The following is a 20,929-nucleotide window of genomic DNA, read 5'->3' as shown; positions in this document are numbered from 1 at the left end:
AAGTAGATTTAACAAATGACATGAAACCACGTCAGTTTGTAAGCTTACTTTTATAAAATCTCTTTATAACTGTAGTACTTCTCTTAAAACATACTACTACATCATGTGTGACTAAGAATAACAAACTTACAAAATGAAGATAAAATAATAATATTTCTCCTCCAAAGTATTGTAGATGGGTGAAAGAAGCGTGTGCTCAGTTCTTTTACCCATATGGCCACGTGAGCCGGGATAATCCGACACCATATATAGTCTCTTCAAACTTAATTGTTCAGATAGTTTTCTTCAGCCAGGGATGTTTCTGAATGTCATCTAAGGCAACGGCAACCCAGAGTGTTTTGATATTCTGCTGGATAAAACCAAAGCTTTTACACTTAATTTAGCACATCCATCAACTTGAGATGCATTGATTCGTGCACTTGTTGCACAGTACGATATTGACCAAATCTGTTTTCAACAACTGATCTCGAAAACTGGTTTACACTACCCGAAAAGCAAAGATAATCACCTTAAAAAAGAAGCAGCTAATAAAGTCAGCCAGCCTATTCAAGCTCTCTTCCCAAAAATGGAACCAAGGTGTGTGAGAGAGAGCTCAGATGAAAGATGCATGCATGATGATGCGCCTGAAAACTTGTATGAAACAACAAAATCTATACTTTACAAAAGGTTTCAGCCATCAGGGGCCATCCATAATATCTGCAAGGAGCAGATACAAAAAAAAAAAAAACTATTTGATTTTGAAGCATGGCGAGGGCCTGCGAGATACAATGGAGGAACAAAGACCTATTCTATTATTAACAGTAGCCAATTGCTCAAGTACAGGCAAAGATGGGAGGGCCTCTACCAAGCACCTGAACTAACTAGGAATAAATTTTTGCATTACCTCATCTAAAATTAAGTCATACATGGCTCGGCCTTCTTTTCCCAGAATCTGTCCTCAACCGCTTTACAGGATTTGCCCAACCAACAGTCCCTCCATCCCCATTCGTCGGTTGAGCAGTACCAGGCTGATTGGTCCATCCTTGCGGATGGGTGGTTTGTTGGGTCTGTCTCGTGTCCTTGGGCACTGAACTTGGACCTGGACTTCTCATACCGCGACCCATGCTAGGTGGTGAAACAGGGCCAACTGATCCAGTTCTAGGCTTCACCACTGATTTCTCCCGGTCTTTTCTCTTCTTCTTACAGATTACCAGCTCTCCTGGATGAGTAAGAAGTGGAGGATCATCCTGCTGACATTGCTCCCGACTACTGCCAATTCCAGCCCCAAGCCTTGAATCCTTCTGGGGAATATGGCTTCTGATTCTTGAGTCTTCCCCGCTGGATATTTTCCCACGTTGCAGTACCTTCTGTGGAAGGCACGTGTCAGGTTCCACCTCATTTACCAACTTCTGTCTCTTGCTTGGGCCAACAGTTGCTTGTCTTGGGGAAGCAGCAGAAGTTGTAGAAAATGTACCCGAAAAGGAGAGCGCATTTCTGGCTTCTCGAAAATCTGTGTCGGGAAATGCAATCTTCAAGATATCAAAAAGAGATCATGCACTTTCCTTGCTTCAGATCTCACCTGTGCATCAAAGTTACAGAGTGAGAATATGAATCCCATTCTTTCTTCTTCTTCTTTTCTTCTTTTTTTAAGCAAAAGGAATATGAATTCATTCGTGATTTTTTTTCCAAGTAATTTCACTCGTGATATTTGGGGATTAGAATTACCCCTAGCCTAATAAACCAAATGGAACATAATTCAAAGCAATGCAGGTGGAAGTTCTTGAGATTTCACAATCAGAAGCAATTCTAAATCAGGCATCGTAAAATCAGGAAAACTGATTTGTGTTTGGCAGCAACTTCGGAAAAGCTCTGCTTCAAACCTTGCCATTACTTGAGTTTAGCCAATACCTATTAAATTTTATATTTCTGATGATTAATTTCTTTGATCATCGATTTGTTGCAAAAATACTGCCCAAACTAAATATGAGAATTTGGAATCAAGCAATTGGATCTTAAAATTTGACCTTTCTTCAACCCAAAAGCAAAGGAAGCAAGATTTAAAAAAAAAGGACCTTAATTCTCACACGCCTGCTATTTTCTTATTTTCTCAAATTACTTTGGTCAGCAAACAGCACAGAATGAAATTTCACCTAGGAAATCCAGAAAATCCATAGTCCAATCCCATACCAAAATTTCCTGAAACTTTCTAATGAATCCTAATCATCAGGGAAAAAAAGTAACTCCATTGTTAACATGACCTAGGGATTTACTAGATTTAAAAGTAGTAAATAATTGATATCAAATACTCTCACTCCTCTGAAAAAAATACTGTCACTCTTAATCCAGCGCAGTGCTGAGTCAATAACCAAGTATTGAAATCAAAATCTTGACAACACAAGGACAGTAGCATGACAACTCATGGGAACATTCTGGAGTTTTGGCTTGACACACACACACGCCAAGAATGGTATTGTTGCTCTCTTATTGATTACTTCTCATTTTTTATTTATTATTTGTTTAACATTAAACTGCAGGATTCACCCTCCCTTTAAGAAAATGATTTGATAGATGTCAATAGTGGGGACCCACATCACTTACCCCTCTTCCTCTCCCTCGAATAAATTGTTAAGATATGAAAGGCCTCACATATCACGAAGGGTTCTTGCTAGTAAATAAGAAGCAAAGTATTTGTTCTCATAAATAGCTCAGAGTTTACCTCACATCATAATTTGCTTGTATCCATCATCAGTGCTTAGTGGTTATTAGGCGTATTCTGTGTGTACTTCATGTGTCGTTGGGCTATGCCTTTTTATATTAATAAAGTCTTACTTATAAAAAAAAAAAAAAAGTTTTCCTCACATTACATATAAATTAGCATGCTATAGTTTTTAATAAAGGTTTAAAGAACTTTAAAAACAATTTCTGAAAAGTAGAAGCACTTAAAAATACTAACATGCTTCCATACTTTTTAGTGAAAGAAGCTTCAAGGATTGCAAGCGGTCAATAGACAAGCTTAGAGTTCTTTGTTTTAATACCTTATTATTCCATTTGTCAATTGTAATAAATTTTAATGGCTTGAATCTCCTTGATTTCCTTGTATCACTAGACACTCATACTTAGGTTTCACTCTTGTATATGTTCCGTGTACTTGGAGGCTATGCCTCATCAAAAACATTCTTGTTTACCTATTAAAAACGAAAAACAAAAAACAAAAAAAATACTAGTATAAAAAAGCATGCTTCCATATAGTTGCTTTCAGTACACACCATCATGACCATATTTAAAGGAAGATACTAAATGCAACGCACAAGGAAGCAATCTTGTACATGAGCAAAGAGTAATCATACCTCATGTGAGAAGCCATAAAAATGCATTGCACTTTTCAACATGAACTGCACATCCAACACAAGCTCCATCACTCCACTATACTCCAATCTGTCAATACGCTGATCGATCTTTCGTAAATCCAAAATATTATTTCCCGATCCACCCATGTACCCAGCATTCTCAATCCTCTTCCACAAATCAGTTAGCAAAGGTATAATTTGAGGACCTTCCTTACCGATTTTCCTTTGGAGCTTGCTAATTACACTCTTGCACTGCATGTAGAAAACTTCTGGTCAAGTCCAACACTTTATTGTGTAACCAGACTTGGACAATGAAATGAAAACATGGAAAGATTACAATTCAACACAAATTATCCTATGTAAAGATTTCCAACTTATAAAGTTTTATCATATTTATAGTAGAATTGATGATTTCAAGAATAATATATTAGAAAAGCCCTTATAACAAATCCTGTGAGAAGGATGTGCCAACCAAGCAACTTTCTCAGCGGGCACCAGTTAAGACAAATATAATGCTTGTATCACCTTGTATAATCAGAAGCTCCAATTCCGTGCACAATTTTCACATAAATAGCAAGACACAATACTAGATATGATTAAAACCCAGAGAGAGAGAGAGAGAGAGAGATGCTGATGGAATGAATGTAAAATTAGCATAGGTCACAACAGTTGCTCTTAACACATTCAAATCTTCGATTTTTGTCATCCATGGTTTGGATCAAGCCAAACTCCATAGTTATTCATATGCTGATGGCAAGAGTCTAAAATTAGCATTGGTCATGACAGCTGACTCTTCACATGTTCAAGTCTTGATTTTGCCTATGGTTGGTCTAAATCAAATTTTATAGTTAGTTCCCAATGTGTCTGTGTTTATGTTTAAGTTGGGAGTGCTGTTACTACAAAGGCAGTGTAAATAGGGAAAAAAACACACATACAAGGGCTATAGGACACAGACAAAAAACAAACAAACAAGCTAACATGTGATGGCTGTGAGAAGAAACCTACCATGCAGATAAAGGACGTAAGCTTCATCGAAGATAATCAAGAACAAAACAAAAGCCAACTGACAAGTAGTAAAAAGAAAAATTGTAAATGCTGAATTTCAAACCACCACTCATGATTTCCCACTCCCAGCTGCAGACAACTTACTCAAAAGAAAATATTTAGGAAAAACAAACAAGTACTATCAGACATTATCCATCACACCAAGATTTTAAAACATTTACAGATATAAGGTCAATCTAACGGCCATACCCTTCTCTGGATGCTGTCAGGCATCTTAGTGCCAAATGTTTTTGTCCCCCTTGAATCCGTAACTTTAGCATCCCAACTCTCTCTTGACTGTTCGGCAGCATCTTCTGCAGGAGCAGACATACAATTTAATCTGCTAGATTTTGGCGAAGCATGCAATTTTGATGCATTAGCGATTCTCCTTGATGGCAAATTTCGCCTAATTTTTGAGGATGAGTCATTTTGATCATGCTTAGAAGCACTGGACTCTCCATACGGTTTTGTTCCAGGGTCAGTTCTTAACAGCGCTTGATACTTATTTTCCGCTTGCAATGGCAACAGAGATGAATCTCCATGCTCGAAAGATTGTATTTCATTGCCAGACTTCTCCTCTGGCCTTTCCATTGTATGACGAGGACGGACCCGAAGACTGCGTTTTCGTTTTATTTTGGGCTGCAAAACCTGCTCTTCCTCACCGTCATCACGGTCATGAATCCAGCTTCCAGATTGTTGGTGATCCATGTGAGAATCTCCAGACACTGCAATTTCCCCTTCCTCTAGTTCATCTGGCTGGCAAAGATTTAAGAGGATAAACTTGAGCAAATTGCAAAAAATAGCCACTCCGATAAAAATGTATCAACACAGAAGAAAAGATTCTTACCAGCCTTTTTGAGAGAGAACCTGGCCTAGCATCTAAAGCAGACAGGGAACCAAATTTCTGGGAAGAAACGGAAGGTGATACCATTTGTGTCAATCTTTGACTGTCTGACGATGATCCCAAGGAACCTGCTTCTTCCAGCATAGGGTTGTTTTTTGTGCTTTCTGAAGCCTGGGGATACTCAAACTCACCACCACAAACTGGGCCCTCCTCTTCCGATTGGTCTTTATTAATTAGTGGTCCCTCAACAGCACCACCAAATTCATCCTCTTCAAACTCTCCAATTTCTCCCTCTTCTTCATGTATAGAGTATCCATTTCTCTCATCTGAACTTGCTTCAGAGTATTCCCCATTTTCATCATCCAATTCCTTGTAATTAGGATTCTTTCTTCCTTTGGGCCGTCCCTTTTCCTCTCAGTTTTTGGAGATGAATCAGAACCCACTTCACTAGATTCCATGCCAACATTACTAGCCAATAAAGTGTTTTTTGATGGCCTTTTTGAAAGAGCTGCAACAGTGGAATTTACTTCTCGAGTACTTGCTCGAAGCCACTTAGGTACCTCGTCATACCGTGTCATGTCTTCAGCCCAATCTAGTTCCTCATCCATTTGATCAAACAATTCAACTTCCTCTTTGCTCCTGGCAATCATGCGATTGACCTCTTGCAGTGAGGGAACATCATGGAGAGTTTCTTGATACCTCTCCTCATCATGCAATAATGTCTCGAGCGTCAGGCGTCTCTCTTCATGTGTTGTTCTCTGGTCAAAGCGCCCAGCATTGATAACCTCATCAGCCATATCAATTTTATATTGTTGAATGTTGTTTCTTATCAGGCTCTCAATAGACCCCATATAACGATCCTTACCAGCAAGGTCATCCTCCATATCAACAGTACCTCCATTTCTTAGTTCGTCTTCCTTCTGATGGCTAGAGATTTTGTCAACAACTGCTTCCATATAAATCACTTTGACTTCTCTAGTCTGTCCAATACGGTGGGCTCTAGCAACTGCCTGTTCCTCATTTTTAGGGTTTGGATCGGGATCATATATGATAACTGTGTCAGCAGATTGAAGATTAAGACCTCTACCAGCTGCACGAATACTAAGCAGGAAAATGAAGCAGTCAGAGTCTGGGCTATTAAAGTCCACAATCGCAGATTCACGATCTTCTAAACTAGTTGTTCCATCAATTCGTCTATAGATAAGCCGTCGCCATTGCAAGTATTCCTCCAATATATCAAGGAGTTTTGTCATGGTACTAAAGAGCAGTACTCGATGCCCTGTTCTCTGAAGTTTAATAAGAATCCGATCCATGATCCACAATTTTCCACATGATCTTACAAGAAAATCCTTAGAGAAGTCATTGAAATATGGGTAATTGAGCAAAGGATGATTGCAGGCTTTACGAAGCTCCATACATCTGTTATTTAGAGTTCTATACACCTTAGCCTGGTAATTTGGGTTTTTTTGAACCCTGCGCTTTTCATCTTCAGGATCAACGTGAAGAGTACCAGTGGATTTGATCCAATCATAAATGGCACTCTGAATAGCTGACATCCTGCATCTTAAAACTATGGAAACCTACAATCCAGCATTGTCGTCAGAAATCAGGCAAAAAAAAAAAAAGGATATGACAAACTAGTACCACCACAATCATACCTTAGGCGGAAGTGAGCCTTCCACATCTTCAACACGACGCCTAAGCATAAAGGGCTCTAGAATTTGATGAAGTCGGTGGATGATGATAACCTTTTTTTCAGTCTCCAGCCAGTCATCCTCTGCATTCTGCGTAGGACCTTCCTTCTGAAAGGGTTTTGAGAACCAATCATGAAATGCTTTCCGATTATCAAAGACTTCTGGAAGAAGTAGATTCAAGAGTGACCAGAGTTCCTTCAAATCATTCTGCAACAGAAAGATCAATCCATGTTCAACCAAACTCAATCAGTCAAGTAAAAATATAAGGAAATAGATAATCAAGTAGATCATTGAATTCTTTGTTGCTTTCTTTAAAAGCTCTACATTTATTGCAACATATAAACAAATAAAGGGATGAATTTAATGTCTATTCTTCACTCAAGAATATGGGAGAAATCTTTCTATTCCTGACAAAAATCCCAGATTGTATAAATGGTACAGAACTGTTTCTCATTAGAGCATCAGCAACAAACTTTACCAATTATACGTCCAATTTACTGAAAATCAGAAATATGAACAATTGAGAATTGGCCTCATTTAAACAGAGAAATTGAAATGTTAGCAATAATGCAATACAAAGCAGCCAAAGAGCGATGCAAGAGGCTACAAAACAACTGGCCCAAACAAGGCAGGAAAGGAATGCTATATGCGGGTCTGAGTTTTCACTTGAAAACATGATGATGGGAGAGTAAGCCAAATTAACCATAACATTGTGTAGGATTACATTTCTTTTTGTTTTTCCTAAGTAATCAAAGATTTTATTAAAAAAACTCAAAAAAGGCATAGCCTGAGTACACAAGAGGAACACCTAACTAGGAATAGGAAAATATACAAAAATGTCATGAAGGTTGTGCCCCATTAAAATCAATAGAGGCTGTCCAAAGGAGTAGTCTTCAAGAAAAAAAAAAAAAAAAAAGGGTTCTTCCATCATGCACTTGCAATCCTCAAGTTTTCTTCCATTCCTTACCCTCCTGGTGCAGACATATAAGGGAAATCTTCCATACTGCTAAAATTTGTAAGTTACCATAAATCCCTCTCTAATTGGCAAAGATGTCTACTATCCTTTTGAGCATAACCCAAAAACCCAACTCAGCCAAGGGAGTCATTCCATAAGGCACTGGCAGTCTCGCAATGGAGTAAAAGAAGGTCTACTGTTCCCCACTCTTCATGCACAAACAGCACCAATCTATCACAATGATATGACCTTTCTTTAGGTTATCCATGGTGAAAAGCTTCCCTAAGGATGTTATCCATTCAAAAAAGCTTTCCTCCAGGACGCCTTAGAGAACGAATCCGATTTTGCTCTGCCTCAAAATATTAAAGTATCATTTGCAAACAACAAATGAGAAATGTTAAGAGTACCCGATTGGTGTTAGCACCCGAAAATCCAGGGAAAAAGCCACTTTCAACCATAGCAGACATCATTCTACTAACTGCCTTCATAACAATGACAAAAAGAAGAAGCGGGGGCAAAAGGTCCCCCTGCCTTAGACTGCGAGAACTGTTAAAGAAGCCAACTGGACTACCATTCATCAAAACTGAGAACCTTGCTATAGAGATGAAATACCTAATCCAAAAGCACCGTCTCTCCCCAAATCCACACCTCCAAGTAAGAATAGTAGGAAGTCCATTTAACATGATCATAAACTTTCCATATCTAGCTTGCATAAAATACCTGGATCACCAAATTTTAATCTTCTATCTAAACTTGCATTGGCTATTAGTGCAGGATCTAATATTTTTCTTCTCCTTCCAAATGCGTTTTAAGCTCTCGAAATAATCCTCCCCAAGACCACCTCCACCTTGGAGATAATCTTATAAGCCCCAACCTTCTTGGGAATAAGCGCAATAAAAATGGCATTGAGGCTTTTCTCAAACTTCCCAAACGAGGAAAATTCCTGGAAGACCGTCATCAACCCATAGAAAAACCGTCTGGACCAAGTGCTTTGTCTTTGACCATCCTCACCACTCCATGAACCTCTATCTCATCGAAGGGCCTCTCCAGTCAAGAACGCTATGCTACTCAATGGTTTCAAAAGCTAACCCATCGAGCTTTGGCCTCCAGGCCACCTGCTCGGTAAGCAATTGTTCAAAAAAAAAACAGCAACATGCTCCTTAATCATGGGAAACTCCGTGAAAACAGCTCCATCGATGTTCAGCATCTCAATGGTATTAGTCTATGTGAGTTGACCACTCTCATGGAAAAATTTCGTACTTCGATCTCCCTCTTTCAACCATAGTGCTCGAGATTTTTGACACCATGAAATATCCTCCAATAAGGTAACCCTGTCAAGTTTCAAAACTGAGTCTATCTTCCAAGAGAGTTCTTCCATAGATAGTGCCAGACCGTCCTCTACCCTTTCTATGTAACTCCTCCAGCAGAGACTTCTTCCGACCACCTATGGGCCAGTTTGGATCCCAAACTCATCCCAACTCATCCTATCTAATTATTACAATTTTTTCAAATTTCAACACAAAATATAATAAACAATTCAACTTTTTCAAATCCCAAAATAATAATAATAATATTAAAAAATAATATTCTAACAATATTTTATTCAACTTTCAACTTTCATCTCAACTCAACTCAACTCAGTCCAACATCCAAACGCAGCCTATATCTCTGAAAGATTGTACATTCCATATATATAAATATTTTTTAAACCTTTCAATTTACTTGCAAAATTGAAACTTGGAGTGCCATGGATCTGATATGAAGACCACCATTGCCTAACCCTTTCCACAAAACCTTCGGTTTTTAGCCCCACATATTCTCGAACTTAAAGTACCTACACCCTCCTCGAATACCTCCACAATCCAACAAAATAGGAAAACGATCCGAACAAAGGTGAGGTACTCTTTTATGATATAACTCCGGATAATGAGTCTCCCAATCCAAGGAGACAAAATTTGTCCAATCTAGACCATGTTTGATTGTTTGACCATGTGTATGCTCCACCCATAAGAGGAACATATCCACCAAACCCAAATCAAATATAAATTCTGAGAACTCTATCATTGCAGACTGAAGCATACTCTCTCCCGATCTCTCACTTGTGTAAAACCCAGTCAAAGGAAACTGAACTAGGCTAACATTGCAGCAAAGAATTTAGAGGAATGGCTTCATCTGCCATCTCAATACCTTCCCTTGTTTCCCACTGCAATTCCATCAACTCCCCCATCTCTACCTCAGAAAAGAGAGACCTACACTCCCAATCTTGATCCTCATTAGTAGCTACCAGCATCCGTAAGGCACCCACTTCATTACCTTCAAGATATGAGGCTGAGACCTCTCCCCCGATCTCAGTACAAAGCTCTCGTAATCTTCACCCTTCTAAAACTCCTTTGCCACAGATGATGCCCCCTAGGACTCCAGTGGAAGAGCTTCCCTGCAGTCCATCATAGCTTTTTGTCCATTTTGGGCTAAAGATCCAACACAAGACGGTGAGTTTTCAGATTGACCTACTTTTGTATCCGTTACAAGCTCTGCTGCCAACTCTACCTCTACTACCTTCTCCATTTGGACCACCAATGATGGTTCATTGGCTTGTCGCAAGTCAGTCGGAATAATCTCCAGCATGGTTGGCTGGTCCCCAAGGGTAGACGGCCCTGCTATACTCCCATGTCCTCCTCTGACCCAACACGGGTCAGGTTATATCAGCAAAACCCGACCCTATTTTAGCCTTCCCCTTATCCTAACCCACTACTTGAGGCCTATTGGAGCGGTCTATCTGATTAGAGACTTTAGCCCTAGGCTTCATACGCTACTACCCATCTGCCATATCTAAGCCCGACACACCAACTGACGGGTTAAGAAGCTTACTGGACCACATTCTACACCGAAGGCTTGGTTTTGAAATGAGTTATCAAACAAAATTCAAATACTGATGAGAAGAGACTAACAATAAGGAAGAGAAGGTGAAGATAAGAAAGAGAGGGTGAAGAGATTATCTCCAATTAGAATCGCCAAAGGTAGCCATTAGAGAGAGGGATCCAGAGACTAATGATAATTGTCCTTTTCAATTGATAGGGTTGATTTATGTTTTGGACTACATTTCTTTTTCGAAATGGAAGTGTTATGCAATTATCTTTTGAATAGTAAATTGATACTTCATCCATGCTTAAAATTTTCAAAAAGAAACAGATATAAAATTCACTTTAGCTAGGCTTCACAATTGGCCAAGAACTAGGATTCAGTTTAGCTACACTCCGGAAACCTTTAATCAATGCTTCAGCTTCAGTTAAGCAAGCCAAAGCCATTCTGCCAATGACAGTTAGCCACCCACAAATGAGTAGGAGTTGCACAATGCGTGTATGCATATTAGATAGGAGTTAGGGTGTAGCAAGTCCGGTTCGGTCCGGTTTTAGACATTTTTAAGAAGCGAACTGGTATACACCGTTTTTGAAAATTTATGAACCAATACCGGAAAGATTCAACACCATTCCGGTTTTTCCGGTTTTGGTCCTGTCCGGTTTTTCCGGTTTTCCGAATAAACAAAATCATACTCCAACAAAACTTTCGCAAGTGATGACCCATATCCCTAATTTTATGTTATATTAATGTTATATAATTTATATGTTATATCAAAATTCAAATGTTATATTAAAAATTATAAAATTAATTTATAATATGTCATAATCAAATGTTATATTAAGATTTATAAGATTAATTTTTATATTATATCAAATATTATATTTATTTATGTTATAAGATTAATAAACATGAATAATAAGATTTTAAAATTTCATGTTATATTAATTAACAATTTAGCATATAATATATATAATATAATATAAAAAATTATATAGAATATAAAAAATCATATAAATATTTTTTATATATAGAGAAATGTTACTTATCATCCTCACACCACACCAATATGTGATTTGACAGTTTTGTCCTATTTAAACACATATTTACACATCAATATTAGGCCAGCAACCCGAGCTGATGAAACCGGATTTGTATTCGACCCGACCATCTTCATAATGAGGCAACAACCCGATCCGAACCGATCCATAAAAATAAAATAAGGTCGAACTCGTATGACCCGACCTGGTGGGAGAAAAGAAACAGAAAAAAAAAAAACCTGAAAATGCTGAACTCTTTCTTCTTCATTGAGTCCAACCAGTGCTGCTCCAAGTCAACCCACTCCCAAATCAACACGCACTGCAAAGTTGGAGTTTGAATCGTATTTTGCTTTATTCAATCACAAGTCACACACTACACACTATATAGGGAAAGGGAGAGAGAGAGAGAGATTTACGTTCTACACGGTGATTGCCATCTTCAACCTAGGGCTAGGGTTGCCACACCAAACTCCTCAGAACGCGGCTCAGCCATTGCCTTGCCGCAGCCCTATAGTTTCTCTCCACCATCGCAGCAACCACCTCCCCTCCAACCCCCCTATCACACAGAACAGCAAGTCGCACCAAGCTACGGACCAACCCCGACATCTCTCCACAGAGCATCACCGCACGGCCACCGCGCACACAACCTTCACAGTTTCTTCCCCCACAACCCAAGGCCAAGCCACTGGCAGTACACGTCCCAAACCACTCCCTTGAAACACCGTGTAAAGCGCACCGAGGGTCTAAACCCGCAAGTCTCCACATCGTCCAAACCATCAACGCTCCTGTCTCGACCCTCTAATCCTTGGTCCGACAATTCGACAAGCCACAGGCCCACATCATCGACGGCAACAGTGAAGAACAAGGTGCAGGAAATGAAGAGAAACAAGAATCTATCTATTGTTTCGCTAGTACTCTTGCTATCCATCCTCTTCATCACGTCCTCCGATATTGTTTCAATTTATGAAAGAAAGCATCACAGTAAGAACCAAACCTCATAAGCATCCAAAAGATAAGGGTGGCAATGGCGGCTCAAATTTTCCTGGTCCTGCACCTGCCCCTCCTCCAGATTATGGTTCTATTCCCATGTCCGTATTTTTCTCTTTCGCTTTCCTAGCAGAGCAGAAAGTTTAGCAAAACAACGAGAAAGAACGAGGAGGAAGGCGTCATTCTCTCGGGGCTACGGTTTCGCCCTATAAATGTCGGGTTGGAAGATGTCGAACCCGTAGTTAATTTCAACCTGACTTTATTAGGGTGGGCGAATTGGTTCTTACGGATGGACGGGTTACAGACTTTATTTTGCACAGGCCTAATCAATATGTGTTTAAATAAAAGGAAAAAAATAGCAAATCACATGGTGTGTGGTGTAGGGGATGATAAGTAGAACTTTTCTTAATATAAAAAATTTAAAATAATATACATATACCGGTCCGGTTCGAACCGGTGTTCTAAAAGCCAAAACGGGAACCGGACTAGTTTTCAACCAGTTTTGCTAAATAAGAACGGGTACCAAACTAGACCGGTTCCCTGATTTTTTTAACAGCCCTAGATAGGAGGATATTATAGAAAAAATGCGATACTAATATAGTGGAAGATAATTTGTACTCCTAGGGCATTCAAGCCCCACTCAGTACCTATGAAAAAAAGTGGGGGCATACATGGCAGCCACATGAAAAAATCCACTTTCTTATGGTGCGCTCCACTTTTTTCAAAGGAACTGAACATGACTTAGACACTTTAGGACTATATCTAGCATTGCTCTAATATAGTTACCATGAAAATTGAAACTCGATCAATGTTGCTAACCCACGACAATTTTGTTAGGCTTAGTCAAAGTGACAAAGTCATAGATACACACATATATACTATTTTTTTTTTTTTTTTATAAGTATACACATATACTAATTTTTTGAGAAATACATATGCATATAAATATAAATGCATCACAACCTCAGTTGTCATGAATTCAATAGCTGTCATAACAGACCTGTAACGGTGTCCCAGTCAGTAGCAGGCGCCTCTGGCAGCGATATCTATCAAGATCACGTGCTAAAACCGACTCCCTATCCTTCATTCGTTGTGCTTCATCAATTATGATATACTTCCAGTCAATTTTTGAAAGTTTTGAACGATCATACATTATGAACTCATATGTTGTCACAAGGATATTAAATTTCAGAGCAGAAACCTCCTATGAGAAAAAAAAGCAACAAAATACAAAGTGTTAATCAATATATGAAAAACTCAAAGATCGAGTAAATAAGTAAATACATGCTTCTTACTTGAGAAAATAATTTTGATCGTTGATCCTTCCCACCAACATAATAAATGCATGACACAGATGGCAGCCAACTATGGAGCTCGCTCTGCAAGTGAACTCGGCTAGCCACGTTAGCTACCAATGGAAAGCACGAGTCATTAAGATGGAAACTAAAATAAACTCACCTTCCAGTTTACCAGAACAGCATTTGGAACTATTATGAGATGTGGGCCATAGTTCCCTTTGAACTCCATCAAGTAAGCTATCAATGCCATTACCTATACAGGGGAAGATCTGATTAAAAATTGGACAAGAGTATGAAAAAGCATATGGTATGTTATTTTATATTTTCCAGGGTACATTCCAACAGCTTCAAATTAACTAAAGCCCCAAATAAACCTCGCAAACATAAAATAATGGACAGTCATGTCTGAACCCATGGAGTTGCTCACAACTAGAAACATGATCAATGATCTTTTTACTCCAGGGGGAGCAAGACTGGAGCATTAAATGTAATAAAAATTCACCTGTACAGTCTTCCCAAGACCCATCTCATCTGCCAAGATTCCATTTAATTTATTGTTATATAAAGATAGCATCCATTGCAACCCAACCTGCAGATTCATACAAAAACTAGCTTAATAAACTGGCTTGCTACATTAGAACTGAGTACTAAAAGAATAAAAATAAAACCCTAAAACATAGCACCATACAAGTTGATAGTCTCTTAAGGTTCCAGTACGAAGCATTGAGGGTTGCCTCACGACCCTTTCATTCACAGCATGGGCAAGAGTATAGTACCTGGTGACAGTCATGAGGAGGACCAATTAATTATGGAAGTCTAGTACAGGATCAAGAAAATTATTAAATTATAGAAAATAATAAGTACGACTGTTGTCAAACTAAGAAATACAATAAACAATTGTTGCATGGCTACATAATTTCTCGATATAATCCCATCAGTAATTTATAATATGAAGCACAAGATTAGAGAACTTTACTTGCTAACAGATGAACTATCCTTAGGTGCATTCATTTCCATGAACTGATTTCTTATCATTACTTCCTCCCCAGCACATGCTGCAGCTGCCCTAACCTCTTCTTCGGAGAGACCCTTTTGTCAAAAAGAAAAAGGCTAGGTAAAAAAAGAAAGAAACCAGCCAAAATTGCCTCCGTGATGAGCCCAAAAGAAATACTTTTTTAATTTACAAACAAGTGGCATCATTCCAAAAGATATGAAATGGAAAAAACAAAAGTATACTGATAAAAATAATGCTTAGGGAGAGAGGGAGGGAGGGAGGGAGGGAGACACACAGATAGAGATAATGGGAGAGAGAACAAAGCATGCCTGCAATCGTGCAGCTACTGCAGCAGCATTTGCTGCCTCCTCCACCTCCTGTTGATTTTTGGCAGCAGTTATTTTATTTCCCAGTTTATGTAGATATTCTTCTGTCTGAGTCAAGAACGATGAGAGAACAGCATATCTCTCTGCGGCCTCACCTGGGATGCTTGTCTGCTGCTCCAGCAACATCTCCCTATATCTTTCGACGTCATTATTCTTCAATGCCTCCATCCTCTTATTCCTATCATCATCCTTTCTTTTTGAAAACTCCCTCAACATTCTCTCGTGATATTTGGCAACTCCCCTATTACGTGCAGTCCGTGCATCACGGATGGCCCAGTGAGTCTCAAGAAGCTTCTTACGCCACTGGAAGGTGGATTTCAGTTGCTTCTCTCTCACAGCTTTCTGAGAGGCCTGTACTTGTCTGGTGAGTTCCATACGCTGACGCTCACACAGTCGGACAAACTTCCTATATGGCCTGTCGGGCATTGCCATTATCTCCTGTTGCTGTTGATCAATTTCATCCCTTAACCGGGCCTGTAGATCTAAAAGTCGAAGCTTTTTCTCTTCAATTTGCAACCTCAAGACAAGATCCGGCCTAATCCTTTTCCTCTCTAAGTTTACTGCCAGTAGACCACCAATCTTTCTTAAATTTTCGGATCTTTTCTTGGTAAGCACTTCCATGCCTTCCTCAAAGAGAAGGTCTTTGACATCATATGCCAATGTTAGATGATTATTGTTATTAACCATCATGGCCGATCCAAAGGAGTCATGTTTCCTGGTGAAAAAGGGGAAATCAAATAGGGGTCCATGATACTTTCTGGTGGATCCAATGTCTTTTGGTTGAGGAGCAGTGCTCGGTTGTGCAGGTTTCTTAACTTGCGCTGCATCAGATACAGCTCCCTGTGGTGCAATAGACTTTCCCCTATCTGCTGGAAAATCACTTCTAACTGGAGGCCTATGAATACCATGTTCAACATCCTGGTCTGACTTAACAGACTGTACAGTGGATTGCTGCTCATCTTTTCCAGCAGACACTACTGGTGGAGGATCCTTCATTACAACTGGCACACCTTGCATATGAGCTGTGGTGACGGTTGCTTTCTCTTCTCCCGCAAAAGCTTCCTCTGTTAGGAAACTTTGTCCATTAATTGACACGACAGCATGTGCAGTTTTCTCATTGGACTCCATATGCCTCGGATAGTCAGCCACAATATTCCCATCAGATTTATCCTGATTATTTCCTCCCATGGGGGGCAGTTTCTGCTGCAGCTGAAGATCAAGGGGTGGTGGAGCAATCGCCCGAAGAAGTTCTTGGGGGAGACCAGGGTCTCCTTTCTGTCATACAACAGGAAATAGATGACACCCTCCACTCAGCAATAGTGATGGAGATCAAAGAGTACTCAAGAGTGAAAGAAAGTCAGTAAGAGACATACACACAGGCACAGAGAGAGAGAGAGAGATTGCAGACCTTTAGCCGTCTAAATGCTAGGATTTGTGCTTTAAGAACATGCAATTGCTGCTTGGTGAATCCAAAGCGCTGCTGAGGTGTCTGAATAGTCGATCCACCTTGTGAAACGATATTGTTGTTAGAGGCCCCATCATTAGTAGGAACTACAGCTTGTGGAGAAGTTTGATTTGATTGCCTGAGGTACTGCATCTGGAGTGCTTCAGGGCTACTTATTGAATTTTTCACACTAGAATGATCAACGCCCTGGCTCATGTTGGGAGATGACTGGGGGGGATGCATTGGAGGCATTCCATTACCAATCACAGCAGGCTGTCTAGAAGGGACCTGATTCTCTCTGCCATGAGTAGAAAACTGCTGCAATGCAGTGTTGTTAGCATGTTTGACAATGCCAGCATTTGACGTTGAACCAAAAGGGCTGGGAGAAGCAGTCTGCCTAGCCTTTGCAGATCCAGACTGACCAGATAAATCACTTGATGAATTAGCATGGGGAGAACTCTCATTGGCAACTAGTGGAGAGGTGACCTGCTGTTTTGACACCAGAACAGATGTTGACTGTGCACCCATGTTACTTTCATTTGGTTTTTGCTGTGTAACCATCCTAGATTGTATCATTGGAATGAGCTGCGCCATCAAGTTGGCATTTGCAGGCAGTGAGAGATCAATATTACGCTCAAGTGCCCATGAATGCATTGCCTGCAACTGGGCAGACATCGCGAGCTGGTTGTTTGCCATGTTTTGGATATTCTGCTGAGCTTGTGATGCTTGCAAAGGCCTCACCATATTTCCGGGTATTAAATGCCCAGTACCTGTTGCCTGGGTTGAAGGCTTTGGCTCAGTCCCCTGCTCAGAGGCTGATTGTTGTCCTTGATCCATCTGCTTTTCACCACGACCAAATTGTTCAGATGAGTTTTTTGATGTCGACACCTGAGCCTGAGTATGCGCCTGCATGGAAATGAGATCCTGCATTTTAGGATTCCCCATTCGCATGCCCTGGTCCTTCCCAGATGGAGGGCCCAATATTCCCATCTTAGCATGCTGCTGTGACTGCAAGGCCAGCGCCGACTTTTGTTGAGCAGCCTGGAAAGCATACTGAAGATAAGCTTGATGGACTGGATTTGGCACTTGTGGCTCAACAGCTTGACCCCTATGTGGGCCCTCATGAGAGGAACCATGCTGTTGAGTCAACTCAATGAGTTTCCTAGACTGTTGAGGCAGCTGCATAGAACCAGGAGATGAATTGAAATTGTTCCCTGCCATAACTCCTTGGAGACTAGCTCGATATGCTAGAAGGGCTTCATTGCCTTCAGTTTTTCTATGCAACTGTTGTTGTAATGACTGCAAGGATGACAAATTATGGATAATCAAACATAGTTAGCATTAGGTATGAATCCCAATTCACTAAGACCTGATGACAAATTATACAGACAGAAAATCATCCCCAAATTTCATTTTCATGGTAATGATTCCAAATCGCTTTCAAGGTAACAATGTAGGAAATGCAAGTACCAGCAATTGAAAATCAGAACACACATGCAAAAGCGCCACAGGTTAATCATGAATGACATAGTCAAGGAGGCAAAAAAAAGAGAAATGAACGAGTACAGACACATACTTTAAGCCGGCGAGACAACTAGAGATCATTGATTGGAAATACAATATTGCAGCTCATTGCATCATGTTAATTTTCTTTCCTAAAATCATTATTCGTAAGTTATGATATTTTTTATCAGTTATTAGTAAGTTATGATATTGAACCATCTTCTCTGGCGTATATCAACTTCTATAGGATTTAATAAATGAACTCAAAATCCATATTCACATGAACCATATGACAGTGACAATTTTTTCTCCATATACCTCTCAACATATTCCATATAATGAAAAAAAAGGCACAACTAAAAATCATAAAATATAGACAGTAAAGTTTAAAAAAAATAAGAAAATGGACATGATCCCCATAATTCTAGAACACGTATGGTCCTAGATTATGAATGCTAAATGTCAAACAAAATTTGAAAGCAGACCCACGTTGATGCCTGGCTACAGTTAAGCAGCTAAATGTTCAATGCAACCATTAGTTGTCATTTTCTTCCAAATAAGACGTGCCAACTTTGTCCCTTTGAATACCTACTACACCCCTACAAGGTGTATTAATTACAAAATAAAATCCCATACATTGCCAAAAACACTTCCAAAACACACATCACAACGCAACAATCAACCCAATTAATGACACAATCCATTCCCATCGGTTTTCCAAAAACGAATCCCAATTCAATCAATGTTCCATAAATTAAACTCTTACCCATCTACGACACTCCCAGCTCCAAAAGCACGCATCCCAATTCTAAATTGTTTTGCCAAAATCGAAGCCTAACCTTTTGCAAGTAAAATCCCATGTCGAAATGCACATCCGAATTCAACCAAGTTCTCACAAAATACTTCAACTAGACCAAAAAAAAAAAATCTCACCTGCCTGGACCCTATCTGCTGCTGCATCGAATCGAACCCCAAGTGCGGTGTGGACACGGCCGAAGAGGACGAGGACGGTGACGCAGCAGATGAAGTTGATGCCGCCCGCCCTGCCGGGCCCATCCGGCTGGGCCCACCGCCACCTCCACCACCGGATTGCATGCAAAATCAAACCAAATCCACCACAAAAAGAATCTTTTTTTTTTTTAAGAAAATTCAGAGTTGGGAAAAAAAGAACCCGCGAAACCCAAAATCCCTCCAATTTTTAATAAAAAACCATTTTGAGCCCTCCGATCCCAACGTTCAAAAAAAAAAACCCTGAATTTCTCTCTCTCTCTCTCTCTCTCTAGCTCCCTCAAAAGCGGGATTTTAGGAGGAAATCGAAGATGGATCTCCGCGACGGAGAGACCGCGAACTTAACGGAATTGCTGATTCTGACTATCTCTGTCTCTATCTCTCTCACACTCTCACTCGGGGGTATTGCACCCGATTCCCCTACCAACGCTCCAGTCAAGCCCTAATGGGCTTTCTTTTTCTTTTACTATTTTTAATTTTTCTTGTCTCGACTTGATCATGGCTTTTTCTTTTACGCTCTTCTATAGTATGTGCTCTGTAGGGTCCGGTACCTACGGTTAGAACTTTACCCATAGGAGCCATGCATGAACTATTGACCCTTTAAAATCCTCATAATTCCGAAAGAGCCCCTCAAATTCCCTAATGTTAAGTTTTTCTACCCAAAAAGAAATTTAATATATTTTGTAAGATCAAATTTTTTTAATTTGGTAAATATTTATGAGAAATATTAAATATAAGGGTAATTTTGTAGTCTGTTTAGCACTAGTCATATATTTTTATTTTTTTTATTTACATTAAATGTTTAAATAAAAAGATATAATATTTTTCATATAGCAATTTATAAACTGACACACTTTTCATTAATTAATTTGAACAGAGATTTATCCAATAGGCTTAACTCCAATTGTTATTTCATGAGGGGTTATTTCTCAAAAACAAAAGTGACAATCAAGATAAAACATAAGGAGTGACAAGATCAACTTTTCTTCATTTAGTAAATATTTATTAGAAGTGTTAGATAAGCTTTATAGGCTGCCATATGTTTTTATTTTTTATTTGCATTAAATGTTTAAATAAAGAGATATATTATTTTTCATGTAACAGATTATGAACTCTCACACACTTTTCATTAATTAATTTGAATAGAATTTTTATCCAATAGGCTTAATTTAGGGGTGTAAAAAAAAAAAAAAAAGGAAAGGAAAGCCGGTTGAAACAATTAGAGTGGGTTTGGTCTGTTTTGTAAGCGGTCTGATACGGTATCGGTTTTTAAAAATCGAAATCAATCCTAATTTGGTGCGGTACTGATTTTAATATTTTGAAAACCAGTTTAAATCGTATTAGACCGATATATATATATATATATAATTTTTTATATTATATATATTATATGCTAAATTGCTAATTAATATAATATGAAGTTTAATCTTATTATTCAAATTTATTAATCTTACTTAATCTTATAATTTTTAATATAACATTTGATATAACATATAAATTTTCATCTTATAATATAACATTAATATAACATAAAATTTTAATCTTAAACA

General features: G+C 39.1%; 1 protein-coding gene across 1 annotated transcript; it reads right to left on the bottom strand.

Annotated features, from left to right (window-relative positions):
* Positions 1 to 631: 631 nt before the first annotated feature.
* LOC121247176 (ATP-dependent helicase BRM-like) lies at positions 632 to 19,882 on the bottom strand. Its single transcript, XM_041145522.1, is given in 16 exon segments — positions 632 to 1,525; positions 1,528 to 1,558; positions 3,327 to 3,578; positions 4,581 to 5,126; positions 5,218 to 5,592; positions 5,595 to 6,794; positions 6,873 to 7,115; positions 13,747 to 13,950; positions 14,042 to 14,125; positions 14,205 to 14,297; positions 14,547 to 14,633; positions 14,733 to 14,820; positions 15,021 to 15,133; positions 15,368 to 16,699; positions 16,833 to 18,167; positions 19,305 to 19,882. Coding segments are annotated over 16 exon segments (6,771 nt in total). The 5' UTR covers positions 19,467 to 19,882; the 3' UTR covers positions 632 to 899.
* Positions 19,883 to 20,929: the final 1,047 nt, after the last annotated feature.

Source organism: Juglans microcarpa x Juglans regia, chromosome 1S (genome assembly GCF_004785595.1).
Source record: "Juglans microcarpa x Juglans regia isolate MS1-56 chromosome 1S, Jm3101_v1.0, whole genome shotgun sequence".
Lineage (NCBI taxonomy): Eukaryota > Viridiplantae > Streptophyta > Magnoliopsida > Fagales > Juglandaceae > Juglans > Juglans microcarpa x Juglans regia.
The sequence above is the reverse complement of the archived record's forward strand: the minus strand, read 5'-3'. Positions and strand labels throughout refer to the sequence as shown.